Source organism: Populus trichocarpa, chromosome 5 (genome assembly GCF_000002775.5).
Source record: "Populus trichocarpa isolate Nisqually-1 chromosome 5, P.trichocarpa_v4.1, whole genome shotgun sequence".
In the NCBI taxonomy this organism is placed as follows: domain Eukaryota; kingdom Viridiplantae; phylum Streptophyta; class Magnoliopsida; order Malpighiales; family Salicaceae; genus Populus; species Populus trichocarpa.
Genome location: NC_037289.2, coordinates 19,508,225 through 19,525,084, shown reverse-complemented (window position 1 = coordinate 19,525,084; position 16,860 = coordinate 19,508,225). Strand labels below are relative to the sequence as shown.

General features: G+C 32.4%; 2 protein-coding genes across 2 annotated transcripts; one reads left to right on the top strand and one right to left on the bottom strand.

Moving 5' to 3' along the window:
* Positions 1-1,183: 1,183 nt before the first annotated feature.
* Positions 1,184-2,890, top strand: LOC7469201 (stearoyl-[acyl-carrier-protein] 9-desaturase 6, chloroplastic). The gene is made up of 2 exons (XM_002307442.4): positions 1,184-1,886; positions 2,182-2,890. Exons 1-2 carry the CDS (start codon positions 1,260-1,262, stop codon positions 2,746-2,748), a joined length of 1,194 nt encoding a protein of 397 aa, XP_002307478.2. The 5' UTR covers positions 1,184-1,259; the 3' UTR covers positions 2,749-2,890.
* A 3,535-nt stretch (positions 2,891-6,425) lies between these two features.
* LOC7492445 (auxin efflux carrier component 6) lies at positions 6,426-12,149 on the bottom strand. The gene is made up of 7 exons (XM_024600587.2): positions 11,663-12,149; positions 10,389-11,029; positions 7,755-7,956; positions 7,563-7,648; positions 7,330-7,487; positions 7,142-7,218; positions 6,426-6,949 (listed from the first exon to the last, which is right to left on the bottom strand). Exons 1-7 carry the CDS (start codon positions 12,088-12,090, stop codon positions 6,883-6,885), a joined length of 1,659 nt encoding a protein of 552 aa, XP_024456355.1. The 5' UTR covers positions 12,091-12,149; the 3' UTR covers positions 6,426-6,882.
* Positions 12,150-16,860: the final 4,711 nt, after the last annotated feature.

The following is a 16,860-nucleotide window of genomic DNA, read 5'->3' as shown; positions in this document are numbered from 1 at the left end:
ATGACAATATTTTCAAATGAGCTTTGTATAACTTTCTATTATTCATGCCTACCAAGTAATTATTCCATCAAGATATATTTTGAGACTACAAAACACACTACTAATTGCAGCACAACAGAACTTAAAACAAGTTGATAATAATAGTATAATAATAATAATAAATAAAAAAAGAGGCAAGTGAATAAAACACATCCACGCATGGGTCTGAAAGATCGGCCATGTCGCGCTCTTCTAGCCTTCCAATGCCAGGCACGTGCTCCCAAGTCCTAACCTCTAAAAACAAAGGTCGTGCGCGAATCATCCCTCTTCTAATTTGACCAAAAAAAATTGTTTTTTTTAATAGAAACATGATTTTTTCAATTAAAACATGTCATGTCTTGTAAAACAATCTTCAACAAAGAAATAAAAAAATAATTTATAATTAATTTTATGTGACTATATAAAAAATTAAAGAATAATTAATTTAATATATATATATATATATATTATTCTCGCTGAATATAAAAAAATGTAAGAGAAATAAAGTTTTATGATTGAATTATAACATTTGAAAAACAAAATTAGGACAAAAGTGTAGAAAAATGTGCATCCTGAGTAGCAAAAACATAAAAATGGAACCCTTTTTTAACTGAACCCTATAATTATATTCCAAGAATCTATTTTTGTAAAAATTATTTTTGAATTATTTTAATATTAAAAATAAATTTAAAAAAATAAAAAAATATATTATTTTAATATATTTCTAAAAAAAAAAACATTTCAAAAAACAATCTCAATCAATTACCTAAACACCCCCATGTTGCAACCCAAACGGTCGTCCACCAGCTTGTAGAAATGCATGCGATTAACACTTAAAAAACTGACAAAATTATCCGAAATCAAAGTACCACTTGGCTATGTTTGGTTAAACTAACAACCAAATTTCACAGCAGAATCTCTGTTTTTTCCCATAGAAACGTGTCTACTTTATTCACCCCCACAGCTTTACAATCTCCTCCGATTTTCTGTGACCTCATGAAAACCACTGCACCCCTTGTTTTGTAAACAGCCATTCCGAAAAGACTTTTCTACCCCCACTGACTCTCCCTTTCAAACCCCTCTTTTCCAGTGGCGCTCCGGATCTTTCTCAAGGGTATTACCATTATTTCATCTCAAGAAAGCTTAAATATATATATGTTGCCACAGTTCATGATAGATGGCGTTCCACTTCCTCGCTAATAATATCTACGCCGCAAGGCTTGCTAGTAGCTGTAGTCACCATGCAAGTCTCACACTTCCTCAGTGGCCACCAACTTTCATGCACTACACATGGCCAGAAAATGATCCTCCACCGCTTCTCACCGCCGTCTTCCACCGTCAGATTCCGTCCACCATCAGATCGGTCTATCACTGTTGCCGTGGCTGCTCCACCACAGCTACTAAAGCACCAAAAGACACACTCAATGCCATCAGAGAAGATAGAAATATTCAAGTCATTAGATAATTGGGCTACGCAAAATGTCTTACCGCTTCTAAAACCTGTAGACCAATGCTGGCAGCCCCAGAACTTCTTGCCTGACCCTTCGTTAACATTTTCTGATTTCACTGATCAGGTGAGGGCCCTACGTGATCGGACGGATGGGCTTCCAGATGAGTATTTTGTGGTGTTGGTTGGCGACATGATCACCGAGGATGCTTTGCCTACGTATCAAACCATGATCAACACGCTCGATGGTGTTAGAGATGAGACCGGGGCCAGCCTGAGTCCATGGGCCACTTGGACCCGGGCCTGGACTGCCGAGGAGAATCGGCATGGAGATTTGCTTAGATCTTATTTGTATTTATCGGGTCGGGTTGACATGCTAATGATTGAGAAGACTGTTCAGTATCTGATCGGATCTGGCATGGTAAGTTACCATTCAAATTGCATATGTAAGATTTTTCTTTTTAGAATGCAATTATAAGAATTTATTAGCAAATGAATTTTCTTTATCCACTTTCTACAAGGAATCCTAATTTATACTTTTTAAATTCTTTTTCCACACTAATAATGTAGCTTGATTAGTGTTCGTGCCCCCTCCCGAACGGTCATATAAAACAATCCAAGGGTGTGTTTGGAAATAAAACAATTTAAGGGTGTGTTTGGAATTTATATTAATAAATATTTTTTTTATATTGTCAATGCCTATGTTTAACATGTAGGATCCTGGGACAGAAAACAACCCTTATTTGGGGTTTGTGTACACGTCATTTCAAGAGCGAGCCACCTTTGTCTCACATGGCAACACGGCTCGCTTGGCTAAAGAGGGAGGTGATCCGGTGCTAGCGCGCATCTGTGGTACCATTGCATCAGACGAGAGACGCCACGAGAATGCTTACTCTAAGATCGTTGAGAAGCTCCTTGAGGTGGACCCCACGGGTGCAATGCTGGCTATAGGAGACATGATGCGTAAGAAAATCACGATGCCAGCCCACTTGATGCACGATGGGCAGGACCCACATCTCTTTGAGCACTTCTCATCCGTGGCCCAGCGGCTTGGGGTTTACACGGCTGACGATTATGCGGATATTTTGGAGTTCTTGATTGGACGGTGGAGATTGGAGAAGCTAGAGGGGTTGACGGGTGAGGGAAGACGTGCACAGGATTTCGTGTGCGGGTTAGCCCCCAGGATTAGAAGGCTGCAGGAGCGAGCTGATGAGAAAGCTAAAAAGATGAAGCCACTTAGCGCGAGGTTTAGCTGGATTTTCAATAAGGAGGTCGCCTTGTAGGATTTCATCTCAGTCTTTGGAAAAGAAATGTCGTTTCTCGTTTTTTGTTTCCTTTTTATGTGCCTTGGTAACATTTTAGGAGTGTAATAAGTTGGGCTTTTTATCCATAAAATATAGAATGCAATGAAGTTTCAATTCTTTACTTGGTTCGGGTATATGAATTTTATTAGGTTAAATTAATTTTTTTATTTTATTGTATAATAAAAATATAAAAATTAATTTATAATGATGAAATTAAAAATAAAAAGAATAATAAAAGGCTCTATTATAAAAAAGTAAGAAGTGTGGACCTGAGACAAGTCCACAGGTCAGGTACACTTGCCATGCTAGTTTCTTTTCTTGTTGTACGGGGCAAAAGACTTTTTAAAAATCAAGAAAACACAGACAACAGATTATTTGTCAAATAACTGAAAAATTGACACTCCCTGCCCCTGGTGTTCATACCTGCGATTTTCACCTAATTATCGTCATGCATTAATCAATTCAGTTATAGAATAAATATGTTATAAACGATTAAAATAATATATTAATAGTGTTTGATAATATGCCATGGTTGATTTGAGAAAAACATGTCGTTGTACTAGAGTCAAAGTTGGACACAGAGGATGTCTAAAACCTAGGGATAAGTTCATTTGGGCCATATTTGTTTCCCGGAATTCACTTTCCGGAAAACCACTTTTCAAACTTTCCTGTGTTTGTTTGTCATTAGGAAAGTTGGTCAACGGAAACACTTTTCGGTCAACGGAAAACACTTTCCAGTCAACGAAAACACTTTTCGAATTTGGTTTGGTTTTCAGGAAAGTGTTTTCCCTTTTGGCTGTGTTTGTTTTCCGAAAAGTGATTTCCGGGAAACCACTTTCCAAACTTTCCTGTGTTTGTTTGCCATTAGAAAAGTTGGTCAACGGAAAACACTTTTCAGTCAAAGAAAAATTTGGCTTGGTTTTCAGGAAAGTGTTTTCCTGGAAAATTTGGGCGGAAAACACTTTCCAGAAGTTGTGAAAAATTTAGAAATGTCATTATTTGCTGATTATATCAAATTTGATCTTCAAACTTTTGATTGCTATATATAATTTGTTTTGAATATTTATTTTTCAATTCCATCTCTTAAAATTTAATTTTTATATTAATTTTGGTCCTTATTTTTATAATTGCTATTTGCTTTTTCCTTATCATTTTTTATTGAAATTTTTTATCTATCAAATTTGGTCCTCATTCTTTTGATTGTTACTTATTTTATTTGAAATAATTTATGAAATGTTAATTATTATTATTTTAATTTCTTCACCTTTTATTTTTTTTTTAATTTTTTAGATTTGATCTCTATTATTTTGATTATTATTTATTTTATTTGAGATAATTTATGAAATTATATTTTTTTTCAATTTCATTCTCATTCAACTTTTTAATTTGTAAGATTTGTTCCTCATTATTTTAATAAACTTGAAAAAAATAAAACATTAATAAGTTATTTTCCAGCTCATTTTCCATGACATAACCAAACACTGGAAAGTGTTTTCCAACTTACTTTCCATTATACTACCAAACATCGGAAAATACTTTCCCGGAATTCACTTTCCCCGGAATTCACTTTCCAAAAAGAAACTACTTTCCAGCAAACAAACGGGGCCTTGATCTGTCAAAATAATACAAACTATAGTGTCCATGGTTCGTACTACACTATACTGTGAGTAAGATTAAATTTATTTTGAAAATAAAAAAACATATAAGTGTTGATAATATTATTTTAGTAGAAAATATTTAAATCATATAAGGGTTGACTAAGACGGCAACGTATTGGATCGACTTAGATTACCTGTTAAATCTACGACTCAGGTCATGAGACTATAATAACCTTATATAAAGAAAATTGAAACAAAATATGAAGTTCAATTATCTAACAACTCAATACTGAAGGATGAAATTGAAAAAATAATAATTAAAAATTGATCCAAAAAAATGATTCAAGTCAACCCAAGTCAACTCGTCAAACCATGAACCGGGTTATAAGACCAGGATAACAACATAAAAGGTAAATTGAAACAAATTATGAAGTTTAATTTTTAATTAATTCAATGTTAAATGATAAATTTTTTTAAAAAAAATCAATTAAAAAAAATACAAAAAAGTGACCATATTCAACTTGAGTTAATTCACCAAAATCATAACCCAGGTCATGAGATCAAGATAACCTCATAAAAAGTAAACTGAAAAAATAACCTAAGTCAACCGCAGTTAACATGTCAAACTCACAACCTGAGTTATTAAATTGTGATAGCCCCATAAAAAAACAAATAAAAAAAAATTATGAAGTTCAATTCTTAATTAACTCATTGTTGAATAATGAAATTAAAAAAAAATCAATCTAAAAAAAAAAAACATATTAAAATGATCTAGGTCAACCCGAGTTAACTCACAAAACCCGTGACCCGGGTTATAAGACTAAGATAACCTCATAAAAAACAAACCAAAACAAATCAGAAAGTTTAATTTCTAATTAAATTGATATTAAAGGATGAAATTGAAAAAATATCAATTAAAAAAATGAATCAATTAGGTTATGATATTAAGACAACCATAGAGAAAGCAAATCACAACAAATCTTAAAGTTTAATCCTCAATAAACCAAACATTAAATGATAAAATTAAAGAAGAAGAAAAACATAGATTAAGAAGAAAAAAACATTACTCCAATAAATAATGCTTTTGTGAGGTGTTCGATGCACAAAAACACCATTTTTTTTAGTTTTTGTTAATAATTAATAATTAATGCACATTTTTCTATAGCAAGGCCTGACCATAATATGAGGAAAACACGCCTCCTTGCTGGCTAGTGTGGAATACATACCACTAGCTTTTCAATCAAAAAAATTAAAAACAAAACATGAAAAATATCAAAACGCTCCCATGACCCTCTTAATTATACAAAATACTCATGTGAAAAATACTAGAATACCACCAAAAACAAGGTTTTTTTTTTGTTTTTTTAAGGTTAAAAACGCTCTTTTACTGGATATGGAAAGTGAAAAAACTTGAAACACCCTTGTTTAGCGGCTCAAAAGTTTTTTAATCTTAGAGAAAAAAAGTATGTTTACTGTTACAAAACTTATAAAATATCAAGAAAGTTCTTAATCAACAGTTCTAAATTTTGTTGACTCTAGAAATTAAAAAGTATTTTTACTGTGTTATAAAAATTAAAAAGATGTATATATTTTCTAACAATCTTTTAATGACCATTAAGTCAGAAAAAAAAACCAAAAAATCTCAGCTCGAAGGCTTAAATTTTTTCCACTTAAGGTAAAATAATAATTTTATTATAGAATTCATAATAATTTATGTATAGAATTACATTAAAAACCCACGTGTTTTAGCTTTTCTTTTAATATATATAAAATAGGTGTATCTATTTAAAAAATAAATCGATCATAAATGGGTAATGGGTAAAACATGATTGGGTCATCCGACACCTGCTCATAAAATCTAGTATGTTTCTCTGCTTTTACAACGTTGCCAACAGGAAAAGAAATAAGTCGTTTTCCTGTCTAGAAAACTTCAATTTTAAGGTAATCTGGTCTTCGTTTCAAATAAAAATTCTCCCCTGCAAAAGTCACAATCAAGAACTGTTTCGCTATGATTGTTGCAAACATGGAAAAAAGAGACACTATAACAGAAAGCAGAAATGATACAACTTCGGCTCTTTTCATCTTTCATCGAGTCAAACATACTGGGATCCATTAACTTTACCTACTCTAAACATGAAAATCCGAGTCTCCTGCCTTCATGATAAGCAATGATATCCATTTTTTTCCTTTCGGCTACCACTAGTCCATGTACGAAGATACTCCATGTTCATGTCCTAACATATTTTCTTACGACAATCTAATATAACCGTGTATTTTTGGCTACTGAATATCCACCCTCTGCGAGTCTCTGTCCCCGGGAACGCTTACAGCTCTCAGAGGTACCACTGATCTTGCCAATTGCAGGCTATATAATGACCAGATCCAACATCATTACGGGTTAGCATGCTGTAATGACATCACTTTGTCCTATATATGATCGATATGAAGGTGGAAAACTTCCTTCTTCCATATATATGTTCTTCAACGTCGGTGATTACCTAACCTTTCCTTATTCTCACAGGCCTAGAAATATATAGTAGATGAGGGTTACCGGCAAGGAAACCAACATGCCGAAGATTACCCTGCAGAAGTGGAAGCACAGTTAATACACCGCCAAGGTAAAATTGAGCAGTGATCAGAAACAATAAATCTAAATTCCCCCTCAAATTCATGGATCTGGGTCTATACAGAAAGCTCAATTCCCATATACTACTAGATATATTAACTTCAATTGGGATCTCTTCTCAATGTGAAGGTCTAGCTTCCTGACTTACCCTGTACTCATTATATCGGGATGCAACCCGTATTCCCTTGCAAAGACGAATGGCACAATCCCTTGTGAAAGAGCTGCCTGGCATTGTATGGTAACAGTATTTCAAACTCTGTGTAAGAGAATACTCAACAAAACAGATGCATTCTGTCAACTAATATTCTTAATTAGCCACGAATGGTCGTGTCGTACCTGCACTATGGCCGCACGGAGCCGCACTCCTCTCATTCCAACAGCGACCGAAGTTGTCGACATTACGATTGGTCCACAAATGAATCGGATTGCCATTGCCATTGTTGCCCTTTTCTTGCCGCATACAATTATCCGAGGCTGAAGAGCCATGAACAACCCTGCGATTTTTATTGAATATTTTCATGCAAATTACTGGATCAACAGTGCTGGTGGTTATAAGGGGTTCAATATACCTAAACTGAACATGGCCATCCCAAGACCTGCGTCTGAAATTATTTTTATTGAATATTTCACCAAGCTGGGCATTCCCACATTCCATCTGCTCATTTCACGGAAATCTTTATCAATTATCAATAAAAACCATTTTTTAACGAAGTTTATCGAGGATGAAGAAAATTGGGAAAGAGAGGATATCAGAAACTCACTTGAAAGAGGCTAAAGACCAGAGAAGCCCCAAGACACTCGAGTATGTATTTGGATTTCGAGAGAGCTTCCTCCCTACCACAACAAGTATAAGTCTAATCATGACAATGGCATGCGGCATTTCTTGGTTGCTCACTGATTCCTTCGAATTCGATTCCTCTGGTGCTGGCATTTTACAACTGTCTCTGAAGCTGATTTCCTTGCCTGCGATATCATTAATGTATAACAGATGGGTTTAAAGACTACCGTGCAATTGCACATTCACAAAATTAAGAAGAAACAACAATGTGCTGTGAAATTTGGAACTCCAACATTGCCTTATTAACCACACACACACACACACACACACACACACATATATATAAGAAATACAATCATATCCTGTGATCCTTTTCATTTCTTGTCGCAAATATTCACCTATAGTATACCACATCTCGATAAATTAGAGTAATTTTTCTATCACTTGTAGATTTCTATACTGATGGTATTTTTTTCAAAATCGATAATTAGCTCTTTTTGCGAGTGTGTTTGGTGATGTAATTTGACAATGCTTTTTTTTAAATTCAATTTTATTTTTGATATATTAATATCAAAAAAATAATTTTAAAAATTAAAAAAAATATTATTATAATATATTTCTAAATAAAAAACATCTTAAAAAATAAAATCTATCAATGTTCCAAACACTTCTCTCTTTTTAATATCATAGGAATTACTTAAATGCTAAGTTTAAAGATGGAAAGGAATAAACTTCAAAACTTTTGTTTGAGAACATGTTGTTTTAATTTATTTAATAACTCAAACTTAGAAGATTTTGTTTGTTTTTGTGTTTTAAAAGTACTTTTGATATTTTTTTTTGTTTCAAATTAATATCTTTTGGTATTTTCAGATTATTTTGATGTGCTAATATCAGAAATGATTTTTAAAAAATAACGATAAAATATTATTTTGATGTATTCCGATTAAAAATCACTTTGAAAAGCAACTGCTATCACACTTTCAAACATCATCAAAGTCTTAAATTAGAATTATATCAGAATGAGCCCAAAATATACCGAGGTTACAACACCTTGTTTTCTTTTTCTCTATTATTATTGACTATATATATTGATGGATGTTAAACAACTGCTTATTATTAAACCAAATTATTTTTGGACAAACAAAACTCAATATATAATTCTAAAAGGATTAACTCAATTGATTAGGTTCTAAATTTGCTTTTCAGAGGTTACTAGTTTAAATGCCACAAATTTCAAGATTATCGAAAAGTTATCTAATCATTAATTTTAAAATTTTAAAAAATTAATTAAGATTCATGTAAATTAATTCAGACATCATGATTTAAAAAATAATAATAATGTCACTCCAAGTTTGTTTTCGAGTGTAGTGTTGTGACAATGGAACATATACGAATATGATCACCACCTTGAAAGGTTTGGCTGATGACGATTCTGTGATAATTACTGATTTAATTGTTTAATTAATGGGATTTGGTGTTAGAATAATTAGATTCTCTACTATGAAAGACCAAGTAGTTAGGCAATCGAATAGCCCCTCTGTCATCACACACGTGCCCTCGGCCTAATGATGCTGCCTACCCATTGAGGTGCTGATTCATTAGAAATTCATTGACCACTGTGCACCTTTTTCTTTCTTTTCTTCTTTTTCCGGTGGTAGGTCGGAGCCTTCTAGGGGCCACCGCCCGCTTCTCAGCAGCGGTGGTTGGAATAATAGTTGAAATGTTTTTATAAAGTTGTTTTTTTTTAAAAAAATAATATATTAAAATAAAATTTTCACAGGCAGCTTTTCTATTTATGTTTTATGTTTGATGGTGGTTTTGTTTATTTATGTTTGATGGTGGTTGGAATAATACTAGAAGTTTTTTTAAAATAATATATCAAACTATTTAAAAAAATTAAACAAAAAAAATTAAATTTTATTAAAACATCTATGCAAACGCAGCCTAAAAAATGATTAATCTACCAGTAAGATGCAGATATTTGTGTCAACTAGATTGTAATTTTTTCTGGATTCACATTTCTCTTCCCCAAATGTGTTAGAACAAGCCCTGAGTTCAGTCTCGTCCTTATAATTGTAATAAAAAAAAATCAGTAAATAGAGTGTACATTATTATATATGATTGCATTTAAAAATTGAGAAATTATTTGATATATTTGGAATTATATTTCTTTTTTATATAAATACGAGATTTACTATAAAAAAAAATTCAAAGTAAATGCCATAGATATTTATTAAATGAAGGAGTATAATGCAGGGAGTATTTAATAATTTCTCTTAAGAATTTGAGTAATATGTTAAATGCAATCACCGCTTTTATTTTCAAAAAGTGAAAAATTCGAGTAAAATCCTATATATATATATATATATATATAAAAAGGGGTTGTATTTAAGAGGTCAATTGTACTGTATAGTATAGATAAAAAGTATAAATTAATATGTTTAAAAGACTTATCCACGTAAACAAGCATTACCTTAATTAATCACGTGCTCGTTTGCGAATCTTTATGGTTGTTGTCAGGTCAATATTCTATGTTAGTTGTAAGATCCATATTACCAATTCAACAACAAAAACGACTTCGATCAGAAAGATATAGAGAGTGGATCATTAGCCAAACCTGGCACATCTTTGCCGCCGCCATTTGGACATATTACTGGCGACTCACCCCAGACTAGCTTGACTTCAGGAACCGCCGGAGATGGCTGCCGGTAAATTTTACCGGCGACCGGAGATCGGACCCAAAAAGGCGTGTTCGTTGCATTAGTTAGGTCCAATTCGTTAAAGTTGGACGCACGTGGTGTCGGTTGAAGTGAGTAAGCATCAGACGACGCGTATCCTGACAACCTCGGACTCGTTCCAGACCGATATGCCAATCCCAAGTCACCATTACATAGCACAATCTCATTGTTGGGTCCATGACTGAAATGACCATTATAACCATGGTATTCGTGCAGTGGTACAGGGGTGTTAACGGAGAAAACTTCGGCGTTGGAGAGGTTTGATGGTCTAGGAGTGAGGCATATGGAGGATGATAGAGCGGAGTCTGGAGCCGAAGATGTGGACCGTCTGATGCGGACTCGTATGCGTCCGTTGCCGTCTGTTTCTGATTCTGTGCGGAGTGGATCCCTGCCGTCGAGCGAGATGACGTCGTCGTCGAGTTCGATTTTGGAAATGGTGGCTGCTGTGGGGCCGGGAAATTGGGCTTTGATTAGGAGGGTTGCAGCTCTGTATTCAAAGAGGAAGAGCAGAAGCGTGTACCTGCAAACCCAAATTTACTTGAAGATTAATTACTGTTCTTTGCATGAAATATATACATGCTTGTATGTGTATGTATGTGTCTATATAATCATAAATTACGTTGTAAATTTCTCGATAACTATGATTACATATGTGTGCATGTCTTTTCCATCAGTGTACATCTAATTTTAAGTAGTGTTGTTCAAGGATTGATTCTTGGGTGGCCAGAGCTTTTTTAAGTTGATGATCACTTTGACCATGACAAGTTTTCATATAGAAATGATGCTGTAGGACTATAACTGGTATGATATTCAATTGTCTTTTTCGAGATTTTCGAGAGATGTGAATGTTGTTTGATCCTTAAATGCTTTTGAGGTAACTAATAGAATCTACTTTTTGTAAGGAGGCACCGATGCTTGGTTTTTGTGTTTTTTCAAACTTTTCAGGTGCGTCTTTCCTACTAAAATGGCGCCACTGAGTAGGCACCGCATGAAGATTTGAAGGGGGGGTGAGTTAGCAGCAAGGAAAAGGAATCGATAGACCAACCCAGCAAGATTACGTACGTACACAACGAAACATCAAAAGGAGGCTCAAAAGATTTTCTCAGGAAACAGAAAGAAAAGGAAAACTGGGATTAGGATATGTTCACAATACCATATTATACATTGAAGAACAACCACTTGCACCATGAGGCTCTGTGTGAAATCTCCATACATGGCCTTGAGCAAAGGAATGCCCATGACAAGTGTGTTAGGCAAAGTAGCGACTGAGAAGAGAGTGATAAGCCAGTCAAATTCTCCATTAAAGAAAACAGCCCACACTGAGAGCAGAACAAGGGCTAAGACTTTCGAAAGAGTATCAGCCAGTATGAACTTGGTGTCCATTTGGTATGGATTGTTTTGAGCGATGAAGTGGAAAGACAGCACAGGGACTGCAAAAACAGCAACAAATCTGTTGATCCCTGAGCACTGCTCTGGTGTGAATATCTTGTACCATTTCACTGATCCATACGCAACCAGCATTGCAAAATACAGAGGCACCATTGCACACATGACCTTGTAGAAATCATCTGCAGTGATCATCTTTTGTTTAGCCCTGAGCACTCTCTCAAGCTCAGTTTGTGAGGGTCTGCTTGCGTGAGCAGTCTCGAGTGATTATATAGTGCATTTATGGACGAAATTGCCCATAAAAGAGTTGCTAATTAACTTGGTAGGTACTGTAATTAGCGACAATTACGGTTGGCAAGCTTAATGATTAACTTTGTCACGTGGTGTCTCTGTCTTTCCACATAGCAGATGAGAATACCATTTTGAGGGAAATAGCTGAATTGCTGTTTCCAGGTCTGTTTTTGCTACTTCGATGCAAATTAGTTATAGAAAATGATTGCAATTGTTTCTATTTTCTTTATTAATTTAAATCAGAGTATATTGCATCATGAAGGATGTGTTTGATGATGCCTTACTTGTATTTGTGCAAAGTACTTTTTTAGTAATGTTTTTTTTTTAAATAATTGATATCTTTAAATTAAAATCATCTAAAAATCTTATTTTTTTAATCCAAAATATTTTGAAAAGCATTTTCTATTTGTAAATATTAATATCATGTTTGATAGTACAGTACAATTTAATTTTTAAAGTGTTATTTATTTAAAAATATATTAATATAATATACTTTTTATTTTTTTATTCTAATTTTAATATATCAAAACAATAAAAAATATTAATTTAAATTTTAAAAAAAATATTCAAGAATTTTAAAAAACATGGTTGTCTCTTGCGTGATAATTAAAATTGGTATCTTAGTTGAATATTGCGACATGTGTCTTTGGACCATCAGGAATGCAATATTTTAATTTTTCGAAGTCAAACAGGGTTCAAAAAATCAGAGAGCTCTTTATTGTAATGTGTTGTCAGAAATCATCACCCAACAAGCCAGTGAATAAGGTGATGCATGAATCTGGATCACACGATTGGGCGGTTTGTGTCATGATGAATCATCACGCATGCATGATAGCAGAGAAACAGCCTTGTTGAGAGGTGATCATTCTGTCACTAAAAGAAATTTTTCTTGAAGAGTGGATACTTATTTCGAGAGTGCCAAGGAGTTTCTTAGTATTTGTTTTTCAGTTTCTGTTTGTTTATAGAAAAATAGTTTTTTTTAGAAATAAAAAAATGAATTCTAGAAAAATAAAATATTTTTCGATGTTTGGTGGTATTATGGAAAGTAAGTTGGAAAATACTTTCCAGTGTTTGGTTATATTATTAAAAATGAGCTGGAAAATAACTTATTAATGTTTTGTTTTTCAAGTTTCTTAAAATAATAAGGAACAAATCTTACAAATTAAAAAGTTAAATGAGAATGGAATTGAAAAAAAAATCTAATTTCATAAATTATCTCAAATAAAATAAATAATAATTAAAATAATAAAGATCAAATCTAACAAACAAAAAAAATAGAAAGATGATGAAATTAAAATAATAATAATTATAATTTTATAAATTATTTTAAATAAAATAAGTAACAATCAAAAGAATAAGGACCAAATTTGATAGATAAAAAATTTCAATTTAAAAAATGATAAGAGAAAAGCAAATAACAATTATAAAAATAAGGACTAAAGTTAATATAAAAATCAAATTAAATTAAATTTTAAGGGATAAATTTGAAAAAAAAAAGATTCAAACAAAATATATAGCAATCAAAAGTTGGAGGACCAAATTTGACATAATCAGCAAATAACATGATATTTTTAAATTTTTCACAATTTCTAGAAAGTGTTTTCTGTCCAAAATAAAAGGAAAACACTTTCCTGTAAATAAAGCCAAATTTTTCTTTGACAGGAAAGTGTTTTCCATTGACCAATTTTCCTATTGGCAAATAAACACAGGCAAGTTTGGAAAGTGATTTTCCGGAAACTTTTTAAATGTGTTTTTTTTAATTCTAATTATATATTAAAAAGTCTATATAAATATATTTAATTAAATATATTGAGAACAATTTGTGCTAATAAATAAAAAAGCAAAGTATTAACTTGTCTATTTAACTCTCATCGCTAAGGTTAAATAATTTTTTTCTAACACTAGATGTTTAAAGTGTTTTTTGACATCGAGTAAAAAATATAACCATGAATCAAAAAGTCGATATTTAAATATAATAAAATATAGTAAAGATCATATGTGTTAATAAAAAATAATAATTTTTTTCCAAAAAAAATGTAAAGAAAAAAAAAAGAAAACTAAAAATATATTACAAAAAATAAAATAAGAGAAGAAATGGCGAAAAATAAGCAAAGTGTAAAATAATAAAAATACGAAGTATAAAAAGAGAGAAAAAAACTTGTTTTCTAAAAAAATAAAAATTACAATTTTGTCACCACTACAATAAACCAAATGCAAAATTTACAATTATACAAATTCCGTTTAGTATACATATAATTTTGATTTTATTTTTAAATGAACACAATCAATTAAAAAATTTAGTGGAATGGCACAGTTTGAAAAATAATTTGTGAAATAATATAGTTTTAACCTATCACGATTCCAATTGCGATAAATTATCTTGTTGCGATTCGAAATTGCAACATCTTGCAAAATTAAACCCCTTCCTCTTCTTTTAATGTCATAATTTTTAATTATAACTTTTTTATATGTTGTATTTTGAAAATATAAGCTATATTATTTCACTAAAACTTTTATAATTGTGTTTGTATGCCAAAATTTTAGATTTTTTTTGTGTTAATAGCCCACAATTTTATATAACCTAGAATGAAATTGTAATAGACAAATGCCATGCACCGCAGTTCCTTGCACAAGAAAAACAAAAGATCTATTTTACAAATTTTACAAAAAAGTAAGAGATTATTCATGATAATTTCCGCACCTTTATGTAGTTCTGAGTCTACAAGAGTGAAAAGAAGAAGAAGAAGAAGAAAAAACCATGTTCCTTAATTTGAAGATTATATAAACTTAAGCCATGCAAAACCATTCAAGTACTGGATAGCTGGCCCTTTGGCACAACTATCGCCTCCAAGAAAAACTATCCTTGTGAAGCATCAAAATGATTCTAAAAGAAAGTGCCCTTGATTTCCTCGTGCCTCCTATCAATTAAGAATAATATTTTCTTGCAGTGCTGGCAGAGCACAACTCAGTTAAACTTGTAAATGTCCTTATATTTATAGTGAATCAAGCAATGGGTTTTTTTTCTATTCTATAAAGCTTGAGAAAAGTTGACCAGGTGCTTTCGCCTTTCACTATGAATATGGCGGTGGTGAAAAGCTTATTAGGTCGTCTTTTCACTCTCGTAAAGATGGATGTTGCTTCATAAAGCTCCCTTTCTTTTTGAATTATTAATCAATTAATGGTATGTGCTGTTTAATTACTAGCTAGCTGTTTTTTCAGTAAAGAAGCAGCAGCAACAACAATCATAGCAACCACTGATGTTAGAATTCCCTACCAAGAGATCTTGTCATGGCGGATACTAAATAATGGATACCTTTGCGCTTAACTAGCAAGCTTACTTCCATTAATTTCGCATATCAATAAACAATTTGATTTGTGATTCATGAGAAATTCTAAAACATCTCAAAAGTAAAAGATGAGAAAGTTATTTATACACATAACAACCAACAACTCAAATTTTCAGGTATTCTCCATCCTTACATCACTTTTCATAAAGTAAATTAATGCGCCAAGGTTTATAAATATATTTATAAATATATTAGGTTGCTAAGTAAACATTGTGAAGATTGAACATTCAATTTTCTCTGGTTTATTCAATACAAAACTCTATTAAGAAGCGGACCACACTGATAAAAAAATCAATACTCTTTACCTGCATTGCTGATCTTTTCACACATTTTTTCTAAACCCGTACATTACGAGTTTTTTTTTTGGTTTACAAAAGAATAAAAAAAAACTTAATCAAAAACCATATTGAAAAAACAATGTTTGGAGATATAACACACTTTTACGGGGCGCAAATGGCTATTGCTACTCGCGTTTTGTAAGTGGCATTTGTGATTCATATTTTTAATTCAACTAATTTAATGTTCAATTGTATTGCAATGCCAATAATTTCTTGATATAAAACCTCGATGAGGACATGATTTGAACTAGAAATGGTTCATCTACTTCTATAAGTATTGATAAACAGTACCACTTGATTGTTGAGGTAGGTCCAGATGATATGTTGATTCTACATATGCAGGATCAACATCATCCGATGATATTTGGAGCAGAGAGTTCACTTCTTTAGATTAATAGCATTTTTAAATTTAATTAACTAAATTAACTATTTGAATAACTAAATTGCTTAATTTTCAAGGTGGTGATCTTGTAATACCTCGACATCATACATTGATGGAGTTGTATAAGCGTGTTCACCTATTTGTTATTGAGGCAGGTTTTTATGAAATCAGTCAGTTGCGTGATATATATATATATATATATTAACGACACATTGATTGTAGTTTTGGTGGAGCAATAAAAGTGTGAGACACACACCTTTCATCTACATATTGGTGAGATGACATTGCAGGATGTCACCATGTTGAATGACCTATTGATAAATAGAGCCCTAATGACGGGATATGGAGGGTAAGTTGACAAAGATGTTTTATATGATTGTCTATTAGAAAGGGTGCCTCAAGTCAATGCTTACAAGGGCAACTAAATTAAATTGACATGGTTGGACATAAATTTAAAGACCCTCAGTATATGAAATAGAGGATCAATTGGTTATATATGCTCGGGCATATATATTGTATATGTTTGAAGGTCTTATTTCCATGAGTACTATAGACAATGCAGTACCAATGTTCTTCCTCACATTACTTCAGGACTTTTGGGCCATTC